This window comes from Pelophylax lessonae, assembly GCF_965119305.1.
Source record: "Pelophylax lessonae genome assembly, chromosome: 3".
Classification (NCBI taxonomy): domain Eukaryota; kingdom Metazoa; phylum Chordata; class Amphibia; order Anura; family Ranidae; genus Pelophylax; species Pelophylax lessonae.
The window spans coordinates 25,762,349-25,787,439 of record NC_138770.1 but is presented as its reverse complement, the minus strand read 5'-3'; the positions used below and the strand labels follow the sequence as shown (position 1 = coordinate 25,787,439).

At 47.1% G+C, this 25,091-nt stretch overlaps 1 protein-coding gene across 1 annotated transcript in view; it reads right to left on the bottom strand.

Annotated features, from left to right (window-relative positions):
* The window catches only part of LOC309549817 (uncharacterized protein), a gene marked incomplete at its 5' end in the record, with an annotated part of 121,941 nt that extends 103,849 nt beyond the window's left edge, over positions 1-18,092 (bottom strand). Inside the window, 2 exon segments of the mRNA XM_082250320.1 lie at positions 16,379-17,050; positions 18,052-18,092. Coding sequence (XP_082106446.1) covers positions 16,379-17,050; positions 18,052-18,092 — 713 coding nt within the window.
* Positions 18,093-25,091: the final 6,999 nt, after the last annotated feature.

Here is a 25,091-nt window from a genome sequence, read left to right as displayed (position 1 = left end):
CACGGTGGCAGTGTTTCCCGGCAATACAGCCGAGCTGCAGTTACAAAATTGGCCACACGGTGGCAGTGTTTCCCAGCAATATAGGCAGCTGCAGTTACAAAATAGACCACACGGTGGCAGTGTTTCCCATAAAATACAGCCGAGCTGCAGTTATACAATTGGCCACACGGTGGCAGTGTTTCCCAGCAATGTAGGCGGCTGCAGTTACAAAATTGGCCACACGGTGGCAGGGTTTCCCAACAATACAGCCGAGCTGCAGTTACAAAATTGGCCACACGGTGGCAGTGTTTCCAGCAATACAGACGAGCTGCAGTTACAAAATTGGCCACACGGAGGCAGGGTTTCCCTGCAATATAGGTGGCTGCAGTTATAATATTGACCACACGATGGCAGTGTTTCCCAGCAATAAAGCCGAGCTGCAGTTACAAAATTGGCCACAGGGTGGCAGTGTTTCCCAGCAATACAGCCGAGCTGCAGTTATAAAATTCACCACACGGTGGCAGTGTTTCCCAGCAATACAGCCAAGCTGCATTTATAATATTGGCCACACGGTAGCAATGTTTCCCAGCAATACAGCCGAGCTGAAGTTATAATACTGGCCACACAGTGTCAGTGTTTCCCAGCAAATACAGCCGAGCTGCAGTTATAAAATTGGCCACACGGTGGCAGTGTTTCCCAGCAATACATCCAAGCCACAGTTACAAAATTGGCCACACGGTGGCAGTGTTTCCCAGCAATATAGGCGGCTGCAGTTATAAAATTGGCCACGCGGTGGCAGTGTTTCCCAGAAATACAGCCGAGCTGCAGTTACAAAATTGGCCACACGGTGGCAGTGTTTCCTAGCAATATAGGTGGATGCAGTTACAAAATTGGCCATACGGTGGCAGTGTTTCCCAGCAATAGAGCCGAGCTGCATTTATAATATTGGCCACACAGTGGCAGTGTTTCCCAGCAATATAGGCGGCTGCAGTTACAAAATAGACCACACAGTGGCAGTGTTTTCCAGCAAATACAGCAGAGCTGCAGTTATAAAATTGGCCACACGGTGGCAGTGTTTCCCAGCAATATAGGTGGCTGCAGTTACAAAATAGACCACACAGTGGCAGTGTTTTCCAGCAAATACAGCAGAGCTGCAGTTATAAAATTGGCCACACGGTGGCAGTGTTTCCCAGCAATGTAGGTGGCTGCAGTTACAAAATTGCCAGTGTTTTCCAGCAATACAGACGAGCTGCAGTTACAAAATTTGCCACACGGTGGCAGTGTTTCTTGACAAACCTTCAGTTTCTATTAGAGATAATATTTGACATGTGACTGTTCCATTTCTTGTTGTTGGAGAGAATTGGAACTGCACTGATATTGTTATAAAAATACCAACAATTACAAATCTGCATTTTATTTACATTGTAAAGCGTCCATATATATTTCTCATTTATTTAACCTCTTGCTGTCTGGGGCATTTTTCACATCCATGTACAAATCAGCATATTTTTTATGCTATAATATGACTTAGAACCAGGGGCGGACTGGGGCGGGGGGCAGGGAGGCATTTTCCCCCTGGGCAGCACTGATCTCCTGTACAAAGGCCGATGTGTCGCCAGCTCAGAACTGCGCATGTGCAATTCCGGAGCTGGCCGAGTGAGGCTGTACAGGCGTGAACTCTTATCCCTCCATCCAGCACTAGGAGGCAGGCAGCCAGCGATGTGTACTATCAAGGGGCTGACAGTCTGTGTTACAGAGTGAGTTACCCAGCCCCTCCCTCCTCCATACCAATGGTTGGTAGTGGATCTGCTCTCTCTTTGGGCGGGAAAGTTTAAACTGAGCAGTCTACTCGGCAGCCAGAGCCTTACAATGAAGTAAGTGAGCCTCTCTTCCCTCCTTCCAGCTATTCCTCCCCCTCCCCCTCTCTGCAGCTGGCAGTCTTCCTGCATGTTGCCCCTAGCCCCATAGACCTCTATTAGGTTGCACATTTTTACTGCATGTTCTGAAAGTGCACAAAAAGTCCTGTATGCTGCATCTTTGGTGCACTTCCAGAAAATGCAGGCAAAACGAACAACCTACACGAAGGCTAAGGGATTGCGGCGAAGGAAAAGTGCCAGTGCACCTGCACTGCAGCCAAACCGCAGCACACTGTGTGAGCCCAAAGGCTTGTATTCACTTACAGCAGGCACTGCCACTCCACTGAAAAGTGATCCATGCTCAGGTCACTTTTCAGAGGCATTTGACAGGCAGAGAGGAGTTGTTATCACATTTCCTTCCTGCCTGTTTTAAAGAGGTTGTAAACCTCAGATTTATTTTTTTAACCACTTAAGCCCTGGAAGATTTTACCCCCTTCCTGACCAGGGGGTATTTTGCGATTCGGCACTGCGTGACTTTAACAGATAATTGCGCGGTCGTGCGACGCTGTACCCAAATGAATTTGACGTCCTTTTTTTCCCACAAACAGAGCTTTCTTTTGGTGGTATTTGATCACCTGTGCGATTTTTTGATCATGCGCTATAAACAAAAAAAGAGCGCCAATTTTGCAAAAATAACAATATTTTTCAAATTTTTTTATATGAAATTCCCCCCAAAAATAATGTAAAAATCTAATTTTTTAAAAATTTTTGGCCAATTTGTTTTCTGCTACCTATGTTTGTTAAGAAAAACACAATAAGCGTATTTTGATTGGTTTGCGCAAAAGTTATTGCGTTTACTAACTAAGGGAAAGATTTTTGTCATTTTTGTTGTTTTTTTTTTAACGCGTAATGGCGGCGATCTGCGATTTTTTTTGCGGTACTGAGACATTGCGGCGGACAGATCGAACCCTTGACTGACATTTTTGATACTTTTGGGGTTACCAGTGACATTACTGCAGTAATCAGTGCTATATATATGCACTGTTACTGTAAAAATGACACTGGGAGGGAAGGGGTTAACTTTATTGGAGAGGGAGGGGTTAAGTGTGTCCCTAGGGGCGTGTTTCTTACTGTCATTGGATGTTGCTGTGTGTGTAACAGCACAGATCAACGGTCCTACATAGCAGGACCGAGCGATCTGTGCTTTTACACAGGGGAGAATGACAGGTGGCTGTGTTTACATCAACCGCCTGCCTTTCTCCCTCTCTACCCGACAATCGCGAGTGACCGGCGGAAACGCGCCGGCTTCTTCGGGTACGAGCGGGGGTGGGAGCACGCCTCCGACGGCGCACGTTTGTCCCCTATTCGCTCCCAGGCTAGTGAAGTACCGGTACGTCACTTTGCCTGGGAGGGGCTGACCGCCGCCATATATAGTCGGGCGGCGGTCTGCAAGTGGTTAAAGTACACCTGAAAGACAAACACATAATGAGCTAGTATGCATCGCATACTAGCTCATTATGAAATACTTACCTTAGAAAAGCCCCGAAGCGCCGACCGCTCACCTCTCCCATGGGTGACATGTTCTGTCACCCTTCTTCCAGGTTCGCGGCATCCGGCCGTCTGATTGGCTGGACCCGTGATTACGTCACTCCCGTGCATGCGCACGGGAGCCGACGGTCACGGCACGGGGCTCTGAAGGAACGGCACCAGCGGCCGTTCCTTCAGAGCGCATGCGCCAGTGACGTCACTGGCTGCGTGTAAGGTAAATATCTCCTAAACGATACATGTTTAGGAGATATTTACAGTACCTATAGATAAGCCTTATCATAGGATCACCTATAGCTACAACTTGCAGAGGAGGGTTTACTTCCTCTTTAACTTCCTCAATGCCAGGTGATGGCACAGTTCACTTTGAACTCCACCTTATTTTCATTACTCTTTGTAGGTATTAGATGTGCTCCCACCTCATTGTTTGCACTTCTATTACCTAAAGAGAGTTATGAAAATAAGGTGGAGTTCAAAGTGAATTTCTGCACCTAGGTGGAGCCCCCCTTTTAGAAGATTTGAGGGTTTTAACCACTTGCCGACCGCCTAAGGACGATTTACATCGGCAGTCAGCCCCTCACAGGCAAAGTGACGTAGTACTACGTCGCTAGCCTGTGAGGCTCTAGGGAGCGAGCGCACACTGCTGGAGGCGCGCTCCCGCTCACGGACCCCCCCCACGCGAGTGACCGGTGGACCCGATGTCCGCCGGTCACTCGCGATCGTCGGTTACAGAGGGAGAAAGGCAGGCGGCTAATGTAAACAAAGCCGCCTGTCATTCTTCCCTGTGTAACAGCACAGATCATTCGGTCCTGCTATGTAGGACCGTAGATCTCTGCTGTTACATCACTAGCCATATCCAATCACAGTTAGAATCACGCCCCTAGGGACACACTTAACCCCTCCCTCTCAAATAAAGTTAACCCCTTCACTGCCAGTGTCATTTTTACAGTAACAGTGTATATGTATAGCACTGATTACTGTAGTAATGTCACTGGTACCCCCAAAAGTGTCTAAAATGTCAGTCAAGGGTCCGATCTGTTCGCCGCAGAAAAAATCGCAGATCGCCGCCATTACTCGTTAAGTAAAAAAAGTCATTAAAAAAAAACCAATAAAAATGACAAAAATCTTTCTATTAGTTAGTAAACGTAATAACTTTTGCGCAAACCAATTAAAATATGATTTTTGCGATTTTTTTTTTTACCAAACATATGTAGCAGAAAACAAATTGGCCTAAAATGTTAAAAAATTTAGATTTTTACATTTTTTAGGGGAATTTTATATAAGAAATGTGAAAAATAATTGTCGCTCTTTTTTTGTTTATAGCGCATGATCAAAAAATCGCACAGGTGATCAAATACCACCAAAAGAAAGCTCTGTTTGTGGGGAAAAAAGGACGTCAAATTAGTTTGGGTACAGCGTCACACGTCCGCGCAATTGTCCGCTAAAGTCACGCAGTGCCGAATCGCAAAATAGGCCCTGGTCAGGAAGGGGGTAAAATCTTCCGGGGCTTAAGTGGTTAATAAACCCAGAGACTAGTGGACTTAGGCCACCATAGACAGATTTACATTTCTGCTGAACCGGCAGAATTTCAATCTATGTGCAGACTGGTTGTACAGAATTCGATCAATTGACTTCAGTACAACCAGCTTGTCTTTATGTTTTGTCGATCATTGTCGACATTCTGATGGCTGGGAAACTTTCTTCACAGAGCACACCCCAATGCACGGCTCCTACGGAAGCTTGGTAAATCAAATGCCAGGCTTCCCTAGCATTACACCTGTGTGGCTGCGACCAAGTCTGGGCACAAGCCAGCACAGGCTCTTGGAAACAGAGGAGGGTGGTCAGTAAGAGGAGAGCTGGGATATGACGTTACTTTCTGTATATCATATCTCTGCCACTCCTAAACCTACTCCACAGCAGCACCAGACCCGCAATGCCCTTATCTGGCTCTGGGGGCCGGTGCACCGGCATGTGCTTTTCTCACTACCTGCAATTGACACAGGAGGAGCCTGCAGCCTGGAGAATCTGGTGGTCATGCCCAGGGAGACAGCAGGACTTGCGTGTTTAGCCTGCTGCACTTACTGTAACTCTCGGCTACTCTGCTCGCTTGGCTTGCCCAGTGGTGTGGTGCTCACTCATCAGAGAAGGTCCAGACTCCACAAGTAGCGCTTAGTGTGGCGGCAGTGACAGCACAGTCTTTTGCCTTCATCTTACTGCAGTCTTTTTGATCTATGTAATAGGAGTGGGGAAGGCGCAGGCTCTCTGCCTCAGTCTCTCTGGTGGCATTAATGTGGAACAGTCTCTGAGAGATTGCCGCTGCTGAGAGAAGCCCCCACAGAGAGTGACCGCTCCACTCTGCCCGCACATAGAGTGACCGCTCCACTCTGCCTGCACATAGAGTGACCGCTCCACTCTGCCTGCACATAGAGTGACCGCTCTACTCTGCCTGCACATAGAGTGACCGCTCCACTCTGCCTGCACATAGAGTGACCGCTCCACTCTGCCCGCACATAGAGTGACCGCTCCACTCTGCCCGCACATAGAGTGACCGCTCCACTCTGCCCACACAGAGAGTGACCGCTCCACTCTGCCCGCACATAGAGTGACCGCTCCACTCTGCCTGCACATAGAGTGACCGCTCCACTCTGCCCGCACATAGAGTGACCGCTCCACTCTGCCCACACAGAGAGTGACCGCTCCACTCTGCCCGCACATAGAGTGACCACTCCTCTCTGCCTGCACATAGAGTGACCGCCCACACAGAGAGTGACCACTCCACTCTGCCCGCACAGAGAGTGACCGCCCACACAGAGAGTGACCGCTCCACTCTGCCCACACAGAGAGTGACCGCTCCACTCTGCCCACACAGAGAGTGACCGCTCCTCTCTGCCCGCACAGAGAGTTAGGACCGGATTAACATAGGGACTATTGGAGCTGCAGCACCAGGCCCCCACCATAATATAGGCCCTGGCCGGCAAGGTCCATTATCACTGCTGTTTTCTGTCACTTGTAAACACAGAAGCCCGGCTTCTGTGCTACAAGTGACAGCGGGCTGCTCCTTCAGAACCTCCCTGCATGTCCCTGGATTCAGGGACGGTGTACTGGCAGTCTAGCTCTACATTCAGTGTGACCGTCCAGCATAGTGTCAGTGAGAGTGAGAGGAGCAGAGCTGTCAAATCGGAGCTCTGATGTTGGGGATGGGCGGGCTAGATATGGAGCTCCTCCTCCCTTTCATCCACAGCCAGTCAGCAGGCAGTATCGCACTCCTCCCCCGCCCCTCTCCAGCCCGCCACATTTGACTGGGAGCACCAGGGATGTAAATGCAAGGCAAGAAGGTATGACAACAATTAGAGCAATGTCACATGTAATTCTGGTGGGCTGCAGTGTGTTCCGGATATCTGTGTGTTCAGGCAGTGTGCAGGTTACCGATCATCCTCCTCTCCCCTCACTCCTTATGTTTTATCTCCCTGAGCTGTACATTGCCTGATACACTGATAAGAAGACGCTGCAGCAACACCAAGAACAAATGACTGGTAACCATTTCAGCTTCCATTCGGCTAGTTTGAGCTGTGTGTGTGCTGCATGGGGTTTTTATTTTATTTTTGGAGCATTTACTGTTGGTTCAGGTTAGAAACTTCAGAGACCCATTACCTGTTTACTGAACTGTTTGTAAGACAATTTTTATTTTGGAAATTGGATGTGCTGCTGTCTTCTGTCACTTTTACTAAATTGATCTTGCAGAGCTGGTTTAAATAGAGTGGAGCAGCCCTGCGATACCATACACTTTTACACCGGGTTCAGCTGTAAACTCAGTCCCTGACCATCTCTTGAATCAACCATGTCTGCAATCTCTGACCATCTCCTATAGTATGTCTGCGGTCTCTGACCATCTCCTGTACCATGTCTGCAGTCTCTGACCATCTCTTGTACCATGTCTGCAGTGTCTGACCATCTCCTGTATCATGTCTGCAGTCTCTGACCATCTCTTGTACCATGTCTGCAGTCTCTGACAATCTCCTGTACTATATCTGCCGTCTCTGACCATCTCCTGTACCATGTCTGCAGTCTCTGACCATCTCTTGTACCATGTCTGCAGTCTCTGACAATCTCCTGTACCATGTCCTCACTCTCTGACCATCTCCTGTACCATGTCTGCACTCTCTGACCATCTCCTGTATCATGTCTGCACTCTCTGACCATCTCCTGTACTATATCTGCAGTCTCTGACCATCTCCTGTACCATCTCTGCACTCTCTGACCATCTCCTGTACTATGTCTGCACTCTCTGACCATCTCCTGTACCATGTCTGCACTCTCTGACCATCTTCTGTACCATGTCTGCACTCTCTGACCATCTCCTGTACCATGTCTGCACTCTCTGACCATCTCATCTCCTGTACATGTCTGCACTCTCTGACCATCTCCTGTACTATATCTGCAGTCTCTGACCATCTCCTGTACCATGTCTGCAGTCTTTGACCATCCCCTGTACCATGTCTGCAGTCTCTGACCATCCCCTGTACCATGTCTGCAGTCTCTGACCATCTCCTGTACCATGTCTGCAGTCTCTGACCATCTCCTGTATCATGTCTGCAGTCTCTGACCATCTCCTGTACCATGTCTGCACTCTCTGACCATCTCCTGTACCATGTCTGCAGTCTCTGACCATCTCCTGTAGTATGTCTGCAGTCTCTGACCATCTCCTGTACCATGTCTGCACTCTGATCATCTCCTGTACCATGTCTGCAGTCTCTGACCATCTCCTGTACCATGTCTGCAGTCTCTGACCATCTCCTGTAGCATGTCTGCAGTCTCTGACCATCTCCTGTACCATGTCTGCAGTCTCTGATCATCTCCTGTACCATGTCTGCAGTCTCTGACCATCTCCTGTAGTATGTCTGCAGTCTCTGACCATCTCCTGTACCATGTCTGCACTCTCTGACCATCTCCTGTACCATGTCTGCAGTCTCTGACCATCTCCTGTAGTATGTCTGCAGTCTCTGACCATCTCCTGTACCATGTCTGCAGTCTCTGATCATCTCCTGTACCATGTCTGCAGTCTCTGACCATCTCCTGTAGTATGTCTGCAGTCTCTGACCATCTCCTGTACCATGTCTGCACTCTCTGACCATCTCCTGTACCATGTCTGCAGTCTCTGACCATCTCCTGTAGTATGTCTGCAGTCTCTGACCATCTCCTGTACCATGTCTGCAGTCTCTGATCATCTCCTGTACCATGTCTGCAGTCTCTGACCATCTCCTGTAGTATGTCTGCAGTCTCTGACCATCTCCTGTACCATGTCTGCACTCTCTGACCATCTCCTGTACCATGTCTGCAGTCTCTGACCATCTCCTGTAGTATGTCTGCAGTCTCTGACCATCTCCTGTACCATGTCTGCAGTCTATGATCATCTCCTGTAACATGTCTGTAGTCTCTGACCATCTCCTGTACCATGTCTGCAGTCTCTGACCATCTCCTGTAGTATGTCTGCAGTCTCTGACCATCTCCTGTACCATGTCTGCACTCTGATCATCTCCTGTACCATGTCTGGTTTGCAGTCTCTCACCATCTCCTGTAGTGTCTCTCTGGTGTGTGAGTGATGTGAGGTGTATATTTTTTATACAGGCTGCGGGTGAGTGACATTACACAGACCCACCCACACACAGAAAATAATATTCACACATATACTGACAAAATATAATACACACACAAAAATTACATGTATACAGTCATTACATACAGAAGAAAACAAAAAAATGGGTAATAGCCCTGCCCTATGCACGTAGCCTCCTCCTGAACCTTGCACCCTGCAAGTAGCCTCCTACTGAACCTGTGTATTACGCTGTCCTGAACCCAGCGCTCTGTATATTACTCTGCCCTGAACCCAGTGCTCTGTGTATTACGCTGTCCTGAACCCAGCGTTCTGTGTATTATGCTGTCCTAAACCCAGTGCTCTGTGTATTCCGCAGTCCTGAACCCAGCATTTTGTATGTATTATGCTGTCCTGAACCCAGCGCTCTGTGTATTACACTGTCCTGAACCCAGCGCTCTGTGTATTACGCTGTCCTGAACCCAGCACTCTGTGTATTACACTGTCCTGAACCCAGCGCTCTGTGTATTACGCTGTCCTGAACCCAGCACTCTGTGTATTATGCTGTCCTGAACCCAGCACTCTGTGTATTACGCTGTCCTGAACCCAGCACTCTGTGTATTATGCTGTCCTGAACCCAGCACTCTGTGTATTACGCTGTCCTGAACCCAGCACTCTGTGTATTATGCTGTCCTGAACCCAGCACTCTGTGTATTATGTTGTCCTGAACCCAGCTTCCTATGTATTATGCTGTCCTGACCCCAGCACTCTGTGTATTACGCTGTGTTGAACCCAGCTCCCTATGTATTACGCTGTCCTGAACCCAGCATTCTGTGTTTTACGTTGTCCTGAACCAGCTCCCTATGTATTATGCTGTCCTGAACCCAGCATTCTGTGTTTTACGTTGTCCTGAACCAGCTCTCTATGTATTATGCTGTCCTGAACCCAGCATTCTGTGTTTTATGTTGTCCTGGACCCAGCTCCCTATGTATTATGCTGTCCTGAACCCAGCATTCTGTGTTTTACGTTGTCCTGGACCCAGCTCCCTATGTATTATGCTGTCCTCAACCCAGCACTCTATGTATTATGCTGTCCTGAACCCAGCATTCTGTGTTTTACGTTGTCCTGAACCCAGCTCCCTATGTATTATGCTGTCCTGACCCCAGCACTCTGTGTATTACGCTGTGTTGAACCCAGCATTCTGTGTATTATGCTGTCCTGAACCCAGCACTCTGTGTATTACGCTGTGTTGAACCCAGCATTCTGTGTATTACGCTGTGTTGAACCCAGCATTCTGTGTATTACTCTCTCCTGTCCTTAACCCTGTGCTTGTGTGTTATGCATTCCTGGTTTTATTTAACAATGTTTCTTTAGGACCCTCCCCATGTACAATTTGGCCACACCCACCCAATGATGTGACCCTGGGCCCAGCCGCCCAAAAAGAACAGGCCATGCATGGAAAGCAATGGGCCGACAGGGAGAGGTCTCCCCTGGCCTGACCGGTTCTGCATTCCGCATGGATCACCTGGGCCGGGTGGTGGGATTAATAATGGGCACTGCGGGCAGTCCTAATGGAAGCCAGGTATTCAGCTTCTGTAATGTTGTGTTAGCTCTGCACAGCTGCGCCCTTCAACGTCACCTCAGGGCGCACCTCGTACACTGATGCAGGGCTCTTATGGAAGCCTGGGACTTCCATAGCATTTGGCCTGCGCACGCCGACACACGACCCTTAAGGCCCACCAAAATCCCCAGCACCAGGCCCATATTGCTCTTAATCCGGCCCTGCAGAGAGTGACCGCTCCACCCTGCCCGCACAGAGAGTGACCGCTCCACTCTGCCCACACAGAGAGTGAGAGAGAGAGAGTGACCGCTCCACCCTGCCCGCACAGAGAGTGACCGCTCCACCCTGCCCGCACAGAGAGTGACCGCTCCACTCTGCCCACACAGAGAGAGAGAGAGAGAGAGAGTGACCGCTCCACCCTGCCCGCACAGAGAGTGACCGCTCCACCCTGCCCACACAGAGAGAGAGAGAGAGACTGCTCCACACTGCCTGCACAGAGAGACAGACTGCTCCACACTGCCTGCACAGAGAGACAGACTGCTCCACACTGCCTGCACAGAGAGACAGACTGCTCCACAGAGAAACTGCAATGTGGAGCGGTCCCTCTCCCTGTGCCGGCAATGTGGAGTGGTCTCTCTCCCTGTGCCGGCAATGTGGAGTGGTCTCTCTCTCTCTATCTGTTCAAGCAAGGTGGAGCGGTCTCTATCTGTGCAGGCAATGTGGAGCAGTATCTTTCTCTCTGTGAAGGCAAAGTGGATCAGTCTCTCCCTTGCTGTGCAGGCAATGTGGAGCGATTTTTCTCTCTATGCATGCAATGTGGATCAGTCTCTCTCTATGCATGCAATGTGGATCAGTCTCTCTCGCACTCTCTCTCTCTCTCTGTGCAGATGATATGGAGCGGTCTCTCTCTTTGTGCAGGCAATGTGGAGCTGTCTCTCTCTTTGTGCAGGCAATGGAGCGCGGTCTCTCTCTTTGTGCAGGCAATGTGGGGTTGTCTCTCTCTCTCTCTCTCTGCGGGCAATGTGGGGTTGTCTCTCTCTCTGCGGGCAATGTGGGGTTGTCTCTCTCTTTCTCTGTGTGGGCAATGTGGAGCAGTCTCTCTCTATCTCTCTGTGAGGGAAATGTGGTGCAGATGGATGGGGAGCCGATTCGGTGGTTCAATGGGCCACTCGACTGGACTTGCCCCCCAGACCTAAGGCTGCCAGTCCTCCCCTGCTTAGAACCCCCAAACATGAAATATATTCCAAAAGCAGAGACCCTGGGGAATAAATTGGGGATTTTTTTGCCACATCAAATTTTCAGGAAATAATACACAAATTTGAATGCACATAAATACAATATAATACCCATTTTATCGGTAAGATATAAAATATAATGTTGTGGCAAGTAAATTTATACCAAAAATGTGAAGAATAAAAATTGCACACGCCTGTGACAAACTACGGAGCCTAAAATTATCCATAGGTGTCCCTTATAAAAGCCTTTCTAGGTTTACAGCTTATCGGTAAATGTGATCTCTGCTGGTAGAATTCTTCTCTCACACTGATGTTCATGGCGATACCTCACATGGACGGCGATACCTCACATGGATGGCGATACCTCACATGGACGGCAATACCTCACATGGACGGCGATACCTCACATGGATGGCGATACCTCACATCATTAATTTCGGCATCTTTAACCCATTTTCGCCCGAAATGGAATAGGCCCATTTTCAGCCGAAAATTTTGGTTGCCGAAAATTCAGTGCACCACTACCTCACATGGATGGCGATACCTCACATGGATGGCCATACATCACATACCTTTACATTTTTGCTACCACAAGGAACATCCCTTGTGATAGCTTTGTCAGGGACAGGTACTCTTTATGGAGAAATCCAGAGTCTATCTGATCCCTCCTCTGCCTCCAAGTTAGCTGATCCAACAGAGCCCTAAAAATTGAATTGATGGAATCCTCGCCATGAGTCTGCTTTATCTGCATCCCATCCAAGACATATGCATCTCACAAAAGTAAGTACACCCCTCACATTTTTGTAAATATTTTGTTCTATCTTTTAATGTGACAACACTGAAAAAATGACACTTTGCTACAATGTAAAGTAGTGAGTGTACAGCTTGTATAACAGTGTAAATTTACTGTCCCCTCAAAATAACTCAACACACAGCCATTAATGTCTAAACCACAGGCAACAAAAGTGAGTACACCCCTAAGTGATAATGTCCAAATTGGGCCCAAAGTGTCAATATTTTGTGTGGCCACCATTATTTTCCAGCACTGCCTTAACCCCCTTGGGCATGGAGTTCACCAGAGCTTCACAGGTTGCCACTGGAGTCCTCTTCCACTTCTCCATGATGACATCACGGAGCTGGTGGATGTTAGAGACCTTGCGCTCCTCCACCTTCCGTGAGGATCCCCCACAGATGCTCAATAGGGTTTAGGTCTGGAGACAGTAATAAGATATATTCAGTAATAAAGTACATGGCCGTCACTAAATGTTACATCTAAGTGAAGAGAGGAAATATCTATACCTACACCAACCTTATGATATATACCAACTTATCCTTATATATGTATGATGTACATGAGTGAAATTAGTAGGAGACATTGATCTCCTGTGTACGAGCTGAGATCAGTTTGGGGCCAGTTTCCTCATTTTATTGAGATCTAGTTTTAGATAAATCAATAAATGTTATTTTAGGATAAATCCATGTAGTTGTTATCTGTCTCATGCTGTGCCCTTAAAGTCCACACATATGACAGTGGTTCCTTGTGAACATCTGTAGGTTCCCATTTCTCTGAACAGATAGGATGTTGGGACTCTCAGGATAGCTCTGGTTTTTCTTCTCCTATCCAAGTTCTCCAAATAAAACATAAAAACACATCCCCTAGACTGGTCATTGGAGACAACGAGCGGAAGAGTGTGTGCACCTGGCTGTGTGAAAATACCCTGTATCTGGCTGTGGAGTAATCAGTGGGAGGCCCGGGTACACCAATATCCAAGCGGCTCCTGCAGGGGTACCGCTACGCAGAAAGCAAACCTTGCTTCAACAAACAGTTCTCTCCTCAGGACAGAAAAGAAGACAAAGGTAGGCGACTGCACCAAACTTTGATAAGATGCTGCAATGCACATCGATCACCCAGAGAGCAGAGTCCCCTCCATAGGTTTTCCTTTTGGTTACTCCCTAGCAGCCCGCATGGCGTCTGCTCCCTTCTGCTGACCTCAAGCCAAACATACTCACGTGTCCCGGACCTCTTCCACAGGGCAATCGAAGCATCCGCAGGGCGACCCGGATCCCAGAGGCAGGAACACAACTGCTATATCTGGGTTGGGCACGCTTAGGAGACATGTGCAGAATGGAAAAATTTGTTTCTTTTCGGATAGATTCATTATGTTACTAATTTCATTTCATTCTGGAATTTGGAATTCTTTTAGTTTGGTTTTGGAATTTGTTTAGTTTTCGTTAAATTTATTTTCCTTTTCGCTAAAATTTGTTTAGTTTATTAATCTAAAGAATTCAAACTTATCAGAACGATCAGAATTCCGATTGGTCGAGAAACAATCGACTGATTGGAATTCTGAGTGAAGAAATAGCTGGTTGTTAAGCAGGGGGCTGGGAAGCCGGCCGCCCGCATCCTTACCAACCGACGACTCATCAGCCGTCAGTGGGCTTCCCCAATGACAGATGAATGGAAAGAAAAGAATGCCGGCATTGCCCGGCAATAGAAAATGTTTAAAAAAATGACAAGGGGTCTCCCCCCGCCCCCCAGGCTATACCAGGACCATGCCAAAATGTAAAAAAAAATAATTGACGTGGGGTCCCCCAAAATAAATATCAGACCTTTACCTGAGCATGCAGTTCGGCAAGTCAGAAAAGGGGGGACGAGCAAGACCCCCCCTCCTAACCCATACCAGACCCCATACCATGTTGATGGGGACAAGGGCCTCTTCCCCACAACCGTGGCCTGTGCTTGTGGTGGTCTGCAGGCAGGGGGCTTGTCATTTTCTGAAAGCCCCTTTTACCAAGGGACCCCCCCCCCCCATGTGAATGAGTATCAGGACCATAGTACCTGTACCTATTCACCAAAAAAGTGTCAAAAAGTAATAAAAACACACACACAATTTTTGAAAAATCCTTTATTATAAAATAAAAACCAGCGTCCCCCGATGTAGATCCGTCATCAATCACAAAGCCTGCCGCACCCGGAAAAATAAATAAATAGAGAAGCTCTCGCCATCATGGAGACCCTCTGCCTACTGCAGGCTCCCCGTTTCACATATTTTATATAGGTAAGGGGCGGGGCCACCTGTCTACATCACCTGGTGGCACCGCCCTTTCTGACGTCAGGGACCCAGCATGCACCGATCCATGAGGCCAGAAGGGGCAGTGCCTCCAGGTGATGTAGACAGATGACCCCGCCCTTTTCCTATGTATGGAGGAGGAGCCTGCAGTAGGTTTTTTTTAAATAAAGGATTTTTCAAAATTTGTGTGTGTTTTTATTACTTTTTGACAATTTTTGGTGAATAGGTACGGGTAATATGTTCCCGATACTCATTCACATGGGGGGGGCGGAATATGGGGGCCCCCTTGGTAAAAGAGGCTTTCATATTATGACAAGCCCCCTGCCTGCACCTGCAGACCCCCACAAGCACAGGCCACGGTTGTGGGGAAGATGCCCTTGTCTCCATCAACATGGGGACAAGGTGCTTCGGGGTGGAGGGGCATAGCTTACCCAAAGCACCCACCCCCCCATGTTGAGGACTTGTTTCCTGGTATGGTCGATCGTTTTTTTGTCTGATCCGAATTTGAATCATTCTGAAAAGTTAGAATTTCGTTAGAAAACAAATAAACAAAACCAATTTTAACAGATTTCAACAAAATTCATTACAATTTCATTTGGAGATTTGGATACATCCGAATCTAGGAATAACCAAAAATTTGTTGGAATTTGTTTTTGCACCGAAACGGATTTCACGTGTCTAACACTTAATGGCCACCCGCTAACAGCTGGGCTCCCAGCCAATGCAAATGGCCGCCGATGGCAGGGCCCACTCTCCAGGCATGGATCCTCTACATATGTGTGCCATAACACCACCCTGCTGATAGCTGGGGACTTAATAACCACTCGGGACATCCTGGAAGACTTCTGGATACCAAAGGAAGCTCCTGACATCCCGCACAGCTGCCCAGCACCAGACCCGCCCACCAATGCTTCCAATAGGTAGGAAAAATTCATACAAAAATGGTCCTATAAGTGAGGAGGACAAAAAAGGAATGCAGCCATTGGCTTATCCTGAACATTTATGGGGCGGGGTCTCATGGGGGAGGAACGAGGGCGAGGCTACCCAAACGTATGCTGCCATTGACATCTGTCAGGAAAGCACATTATGGCCACCAGATGGAATTGACCTTTATAGGAAATCCCAATTCACCATGACTGGGGGAATGCGGGTCACATTTCATCAACACATTTATAACAACCAGATCTGTAAGTGTTTGTGAAATCTTCCCGCACAAAATGTACTCAGCCAATGAAAGGTAATGACTCCATTTTTATTTTTCTCCTGCTATCAATTGCCAACACGAGACAACACTTCATCCATGTCTTTGGTGATCTCTGATCTCCTTATGAAGTGTTTCTTACATGATGAAGATCAGCCATGGAGTATATCTGACGTGTATATCAGGGTGTGCTTCTTCCCCATATGTCCACCAACATTCATATAGAAGACATTTCCCGCACTCAAGGCACTAATACACCTCCAGGGTTGTGTGGGACCCCTGATGAACAGGAAGACAGGACTTCAGTGAGGAACATTTCCCTCACTCAGGACAGGAATACGGCTTCTCCCCCGTGTGAGATCTCTGATGCTTGGAAAGATTGGACTTCTCTGAAAAACATTTCCCGCACTCAGGACAGGAATACGGCTTCTCACCAGTGTGTGATCTCTGATGTGTGGAAAGATGGGACTTCTGTGAAAAACATTTCCCGCACTCAGGACAGGAATACGGCTTCTCACCAGTGTGAGATCTCTGATGACTGTAAAGAGTGTACTTCTGTGAAAAACATTTCCCGCACTCAGGACAGGAATACGGCTTCTCTCCCGCGTGCGATCTCTGATGTGTGGAAAGATGTGACTTGCATGAAAAACATTTCCCGCACTCAGAACAATAATATGGCTTTTCCCCCGTGTGCAATCTCTGATGTGTGGAAACATATGACTTATGTGAAAAACATTTTCCACACTCAGGACAAGAATAAAGCTTCTCACCAGTGTGTGAGCTCTGATGATTGTGAAGACTAGACTTCTGTGTAAAACATTTCCCGCACTCAAGACAGGAATATGGCTTCTCCCCCGTGTGAAATCTCTGATGTCTGGAAAGATCGGACTTCTGTGCAAAACATTTCCCGCACTCAGGACAGGAATACGGCTTCTCACCAGTGTGAGATCTTTTATGCACATGAAGATTGGATTTAAAACTGAAACACTTCCCGCACTCAGCACAGGAGAACCTCTTATCTGTTGTAAGGACGGCACCGTCCCTCACAGTCTGAGGTTCCTCAGGAAAAGAGGAATACGATGGCCCGGCACCCTCCCTCACAGTCTGAGGTTTCTCAGGAAAAGAGGAATACGATGGTCCGGCACTGTCCCTCACAGTCTTGGGTTTCTCAGGAAAAGAGGAATACGATGGTCCCGCACTGTCCCTCACAGTCTGAGGTTCCTCAGGAAAAGAGGAATATGATGGTCCCGCACTGTCCCTCACAGTCTGAGATTCCTCAGGATAAGAGGAATATGATGGTCCATCTACACTGTGTGGTGCCGGATGGACATTTGAGGTAGCCGGGTTTTCTCCTGGACTATACTGTGTGATGTCCTCATCTTCTACTTTACAGTCTGGAGACAAAGTGAGACAATCCTCTGAGGTTTTCCTCATCTCCCATCCATCTACTAAAATAGAAATATAAAGATTATTACTAGACATGAGCAGATTGGTTCCCCTAAACCAGGACTCCACCCACATCAGACAGCTTTGTCTCTGAGGATCTTACAATTCCCCCCTCAAGGTAACTAGTAAATGGGTCCTCTGATCTCCTACCAGTTCATTTCTTTATTCATGGACCTTAGTCAGAGAGTGAGGAAACAATGAGAACTGTCTTTTATAGGAGTGACAGTGATGAGGGGATTATAGGACGAGTGTCCCCTCCCCCTCTATCACTCATTGCCATCTTCCCAACATAAAAAGTCCCGCACTTCCTTATTTAGTCCATGATTTAGTCATGAATAACAGCGGGGCTGAGCCCCACCAGAGGTCAGAGAGTGAGGATGGGGGAGAACAACCACGATGGAGATTGGACTGATCCTGAAGACCATATATATCTTTGGGGAAGTCCAATCAGGATGCAACGCATCAGATGGGAGTGGTTTGAGGACATCATCACGTTAGGCGGAGTGCCCTCAAGTTACACTGAGACTGATGCTTGGGGAATCTGCAGTGATTGTGTGTATTCAATACTGGATTGCTTTTTTAACCTTGTGAGTGCTTTTCTTATCCATGTAATAAATATAACAGTGAGCACTATGGAGTCTCTTTATCTCTAGTAGCAGGAGCTGGCTACCTAAAGAGGAGGCTCCGCCTACATGTACCTGAAGGTGTGTGATTTCATGCTGGGTGTGTCCTCTTTGTATGGAGCAATGGGGTCCATCTGAAGAGGTGAGAGTACACCTGGAATTGCAGAGTGGCGCACTGTCAGCTTATTCTCCGTGACAAGAGAAGGGTGGATTTGTGGCTCATTCATGTTTACTGAGGATTGTAAAACTGTTTGCGACTGTTCACCAGTGTGCGTGTCTTTTCATGTCTTTTCTTCAAGTTTTTGTGTGTTTGTGTGTAACAGTGTGTGCATTGTATAGATAGAATATACACGGCTCAATAAAAAAAAGAAAGGAACTCAGTGACTTGGGTGTGAGACTATACAGACATATCCCTCCACCCGGCACAGCCAGCAAATAACAGAGCAAGTAACCCCGGGAGGATTGTTCTGTCAGAGATCTTGCTAGACCTGGGCATGGGGCAGAAGACCCAGGGGTCTAGGCTGAGCAACGTCTATGGTGAACATCAACATTTTGCTGCCAGCTGAACCCCAGAATCTTCATAAATCCAGTCTAGAGACATAAAATGTGTCTGCAGCACAGAGAAGGAAGATTATCCGAGAGAAATACAGGATGGGAAACACAGCACAGGAAAGTGACCAGGGTATTACAGGCTAATATCACCCAGCCCCCCCCCCCCCCCTACTCTGGACCAATCAGTGAGCAGTATGGGTTTTATAATCTCTGTCTCACCAACCTTGTAACAGTGAGGGATGGTGTGACCTTCCTGTGTGGAATCCCGGGAATACAGAGGACGGGGACATCTCTCTGGTGGGTTCCTGGTATTAGGTGGCTCCATCATATCCTTGTGTCCTTCTGAAAACTTCTCCATCACTCCATACTCCTCATCCTCCTCTTTATACTCTTCTTTAACATCAATATTATCCTCCCCGAGGTTTCCACTCTGAATATATAATAAAACATTTATTGTAACAAACATGCTGTGTATAAATCAGAACTACCAATAATTGTCACTCATCTACCTGATGATGGTGGGGGATGGTGTGACCTTCCTGTGTAGAATCCCGGGAATACAGAGGACGGGGACATCTCTCTGGAGGGTTTCTGTAGCTGGATGACTCCTCCATGGTGTCCTGATACAGATCTTTGTGTATTTTTAGAAACTCTGACTCCTCCATCACCCCATCCTCATCATCCTCCTCTTTTATCTCTTCTTTAACCTCAACTTTAGAATCTCTCAGATTTCCACTCTGAATATATAATAAAAATGACATCAATGGTAACAATGCAGATAATGTACAGATCCTAATGATACTATCAGTGATTGTTCCTCGTCTACCTGATGATGGTGGGGGATGGTGTGACCTTCCTGTGTGGAATCCCGGGAATACAGAGGACGGGGACATCTCTCTGGTGGGTTCCCATTACTGGATCCATCTGTAGGAAACACACACACTGACTGAATACATTGTTTCTATGTGTTTATCAGATGATGGGGGATCTAGGTGGAGCCTTCGTACTGCTCTCTCCTTTACAATAAAGTCTCCTCTTACCCAGTGATGTGAGGGGCGGCTGATTCTCCATCATGACGTCCTTGTAGAGATCCTTGTGTCCTTCTAAATACTCCCACTCCTCCATGGAGAAATAGACAGTGACATCCTGACACCTTATAGGAACCTGACACACACAATGATACAGTCACCATCCAGACACATCCCTTGTCTGTTACTGGATAATGTCCCAGAATTCCCAGCACCGCTCACCTCTCCTCCATGATCTCTCTGGTGACTTCTAGAATCTTCTTTGTATTTCTCTATTCTATCAGGGAGGGAGGTGGAGGCAATGTGATGGTCATATGATCTCCAGACTTCACAGGAGGAAAACTCTAGATCTGAACACAAATAGTAAAATCAAATGAAATTCCCAGAATCCTCCTCACCTCACCATTCAGGTTTCCATTTGATTAAAGCCCCACCTCAGACTGAGGTATAATTTACCCACACAGTAACCCCACACTAAGCAGAGTAAAAACTTGTTGCAGGCATTCTGACATCATTACATACAACGCAGGACTAACAGTCCCACTTTATGTGAGGATGCCAAGGGTCCACCCACATCCTAAGAGCATGAGAAAAAAAAGCCAGATGGATGGACATTGGGGGGGAGGAGCTGTGAGGTCAGTGTGATGTCATAGGACACATAGACTCTGAATAGAGGGACATTTGGATGGGGGGATTGGAGGGGCTCTCTATTTGAGGCTCCCATGCAAACCAAATCATTGTTCATGGGTGCCTCCCACTTTTCCTAAAATGAAGAGTGAACTTTGACCTTTACCATACAGAAATCTGTCAGGGATCTGTGAAAGTAATCTCTCATGTGATCAGGTGACGTGTGGAGGAACGGAGTGTAAATAGCAGACAATTTTCTCCAGAGCTCCTAATGGTGGGGATGGATTTTGCTGCATGCTGGTGCCAACTTCCCACCACCCCAGGGTCACTGCAGGTGTGGAGAAAAGCTGTGTAAGAGGATATGGAGGAGAGATGAGGAGGAGATCCAGGAATCAGGATAAAGGTCAGGACAAGCAACAGACGAGCGCATCCAAGAGATGAAGCCGGGGTCACTACATAGAAAATCAATCCAAGGAAACAACAGGCAGTACGAAGAATAGCAAGAAGGAGCTCAGAGACAAATGAGAATATTGCTCAGCCAATGGGAGATTATCTCAGCATGACTTACATAATGAAGGAGATAAGGGGGAGGGGAGGTGACCATAGATACATGGAAATTCAGCTGGTTTAGCAGGGATCGCTCACATTTCCATCCATGTGTGGTCAGCTTTGGAAGCAATATATATTAATCATCAACTGATCCCCTTGAAGGGGTTAATCTACTTATTACCTCCTCTGCCGCCAGATCCTGCAGTGTCTCCCTCTACGTTCTATGGAATGTCCTCTGTACCTGACACCACTTCCTGTCTGTATTCCATAGAGACTTCCTGTCTGTATTCCATAGAGACTTCCTGTCTGGGTAGAGGTGAGATCACCACCTTGTGGAGCTCAGAGGAACTGCAGCCCTGAGAAACGTCTGGTAGTGTGAACACGGCCTTGTGCTGTGTGTGTATGTACTGTATATCCTTTCCCTTTCTCTCCTCCCTGAGTGTGTATGAAGAGGCGGAGCTCCTGCTGGAACAGCGGTCGGAGGAGGAAGCCGAGTCTAGGAGGGAGACTGACAGAAAGCGCAGCAGACTTGCAGGAGTGAGCGATGAGGATCCAGTTCCTTTGCCATCGGAGGTGAGGAGAGTGTGAAGGATGTTTGTGACTCTGGTAGATGAAAAGCTGGGAGTCATATTGCTCTGGTGAGTGGGGAAGCACTACTAAGGGGGCGCCCTCACCATCACATGTGTAAGAGGTGGAAGAAGGCGTGGCTACACTACAGCTGGCACAGTTTGGAGCACGGAGAACTTTCACACCTTATCAACTTTTCATTAATTTGTGGAGTTTTATTGAGCAAAATAAAATAATTGAAGTGGATGCAAAGAGGAAGCAGTGGACTTGCGAGAACACTATATTGAGTACACAATATTGTATGATTACATGAATTTGCACAGATTTTTACTTTATAGAAAATATTATAAGATTAATGAAGTAGGTGCAAAGTGGAAGCAGTAGATCTTCAGGGAACAGTATCTTGAGCACAAACACTTTATGTTGTATATGAATTTGCACATGGGTCAGTTTACTTAATTTGTTGATAAACACCATAAGATGAATGAAGTAGGTGTAAATCTAGACCTGGGGAACACAAGGGAGGTGGAGTGTGGAATCCTCCTATCCTCACAGAGCACCTTCCAGGTTCTTCCCTCTCCTCCCTCTCATCATTTGAAGCTGGACCGGTATTAACTTTCCTTGATGACTTCTCTGCCTGGCTGCCCTACTTTCTCTCTTCTGAAATCCCCACAATCATTCTCAGCGACTTCATCATCCCTGTTACTACGAACACTTCTACTACTTCCAAACTTCTCAGTCTAACCTCCTCATTTGGCCTGAAGAAATGGGTACACAATGGATAGAGGCTTCTACTCACTCTGGTGGCAACACCCTCAGCCTTGTATTCTCCCACCTATGTACTCCATGCATCCTCTCCAACAATCCTCTCCCTCCCTCTAAACACCACTATGGATGGCCGAGCGGTTTGGGCCGAGGATAACTTCACCGATCACCCGAATTTTCTGTGCGCTCAGTGTTTTCATTTTTTTTACTATTTACATCCCGCCGAGCGCACAGTCAATAGGTTGTTAGGAAGCGAAACCGGGAAGCCGGCCACTGCGTCCTTAACAAGGAATGAGTCATGAGCTGTCAGTGGGCTTCCCAGATGACAGCAGAATGTAGAAAAAAAAATTGCCGGCAAGAAGAAAATCGGGGAAAAAACGGCGTGTGGTCCCCCAAAATCCATACCAGGCCCTTTGGGTCTGGCATGAATTTTAAGGGGAACTCCATGCCAAAATTTAAAAAACAAATGGCATGAGGTCCCCCCAAAATCTATACCTCACCCGTATCCAAGCATGAAGCCTGGCAGGCCAGGAAAGGGGGGACGAGCGAGTGACCCCTGAATCATACCAGGCCACATGCCCTCAACATGGGGGATGTGCCCCAAAGCACCTTGTCCCTATGTTGATGGGGACAAGGGCCTCTTCCCCAAAACCTTGGCCTGTGGTTGCGGGGGCCTGCATGCAGGGGGCTTATCAGAATCATGAAGCCCCCTTTAACAAGAGGGCCCCCAGATCCCGTCCCCCTGTGTGAATGAGTTTGGGGTACATTGTGAGAATAAATGAGGCTATGAGCCCATTTTTCACAATTCCTTCTATAGAAAAATAAAAAAAACAATGTCCTCCAATGTAGATCCGTCGTCAGTCATGACACCCACTGCACCTCTGGACCCCAAAAAGAAAACACTCTACCCTCAAGGAATGACAGCCTAACAGTTCTTAAAAAGGTAAGGAGCAGGGCCACCTGGTGACATCATCTGGTAGGCCCGCCCCCCTTGTGATGTAACTGACTGGTGCATGCTAGATTGGTGGTATCATAAGGGGCAGGGCCACCAGGTGACATCACCAGGTGGCTCTGCTCATTAACTATTTAAAAACTATCACCCAGCGGAGCAGGCATTCGACAGTCAGCCTTCCTCATGGGCAGAGGTTTTTTTTTTTCTTTTTTTGGGTCGACGGTGCAGCGATCGTTGTGATTGACGATGGATCTACATCAGGGGACATTGTTTTTTTTTTTAAAGGAACTATCAAAAACTGGCTCATGTCTATTTTTAACACTTTTTTTGGTAAATGGGGGCCAGGATCTGGGGGACTCCTTTTTCAAGGGGGCTTCCAGATTCCAATTAGCCCCCTGAAGACCCCCTAACCCAAAGCACCCCCCCATGTTGAGCGCATGTGGCCTGGTGTTGTTTGGGGGGGCACTCGCTTGTCCTCACCCCTGTCCTGGCCTGTCAGGCTATGTGCTTGGATAGGGGCCGGTATGGATTTTGGGGGGGAAGATACGCCATTTAAAAAAAAAATGGTGTGGGGTTTCCCCTCAAAATCTATACCAGACCCCTATCCAAGCATGCAACCTTTTTGGGCCTGGTATGGATGGGGTCTGGTATAGACAGTAGGGACACCACGTCATTTTTTTCCCCATTTTTTATTTTCTTTGCCAACAATTATTTTTTTTTACATTCAGCTGTCTGCTGGGAAGCCTGCTGACAGCTGATGACTCATTCGTTGGTAAGGATGCCGTGGCCGGTTTCCCGGCCTCACTTCTTAACAACCTATTGACTCAGCGGGATGTAAATAGTAAAATAAATAGAAGAAACGCAGAGCACACAGAAAATTCGGGTGTTTGGCGAACACCTGAAGGGGCCATTTCGGGTTGAAGTTATGTTTGGTCCAAACCGCTCGTCCATCCCTAGTGGTGTTTAGAGAGAGGGAGAGGATTGTTGGAGAGGATGCATGGAGTGCATCGGTGGGAGAATACAAGGCTGAGGGTTTTGCCACCAGAGTGAGTAGAAGCCTCTATCCATTGTTTCAGGCCAAATGAGGAGATTAGACTAAAAAACTTAGACTAAAAAACTTAGAAGTAACAGAAGTGTTTGTAGTAACAGGGATGTTGAAGTCACAGAGAATGATTTTGGGGATTTTAAAGGTCCTGGTATGGACCGAGGGGGACCCCCACACTGTTATTATTTTTATTTTTTATTTCCATTGCCAACAATGGCTGGGAAAATCATTTTTAATGTCATATTTTTTTTTTCTTTATAAATGTCAGTTTTGCTGCAGCAGGTTCTATACACAGTACAGATACACCACTTTACAGGCAGACTAAGGCTGCATACACATTATACAACTTTTGTTGTTAGATTTCCTAAAAATTTACCTTCAACTATGTAGTGCAGGGGCCTGCCTGACTGCATACAAATTGAAACTGTTTATGTTTGACCTCATATTATATGGTTTTGGTAAATCTAAAGGAAAAAAATTGAAAGAAAATTGTATAGTGTTTATCCAGCCTTAGTCTGCCGGTAAAGTGGTGTATCTGTACTGTGTATAGAACCTGCTGCAGCAAAACTGACATTTATCAAGAAAAAAAAAATATGACATTAATGCCCCAGGCATTATATTTAAAGGAATTCTTTTGTTTCATTTTAAGCATTAATTAAAATCATTGCTCCTTCAAAAACGATATTTTGTAAAAAAAAAAATAAAATAAAATTGCATTGATAGTATCAAACATGAAAAAATAATAAAGAAAAGAAAAACACGTACACAGAAATGTTTGATGTTGGGCGAACACCCAAACGGAAGATGTTCAAGCCAAACCATTCGCCCATCCCTACTCCCTGGTTATCTCTCACCTCGACTACTGCAACTCCCTCCTCATTGTCTTACCTTTACATAGG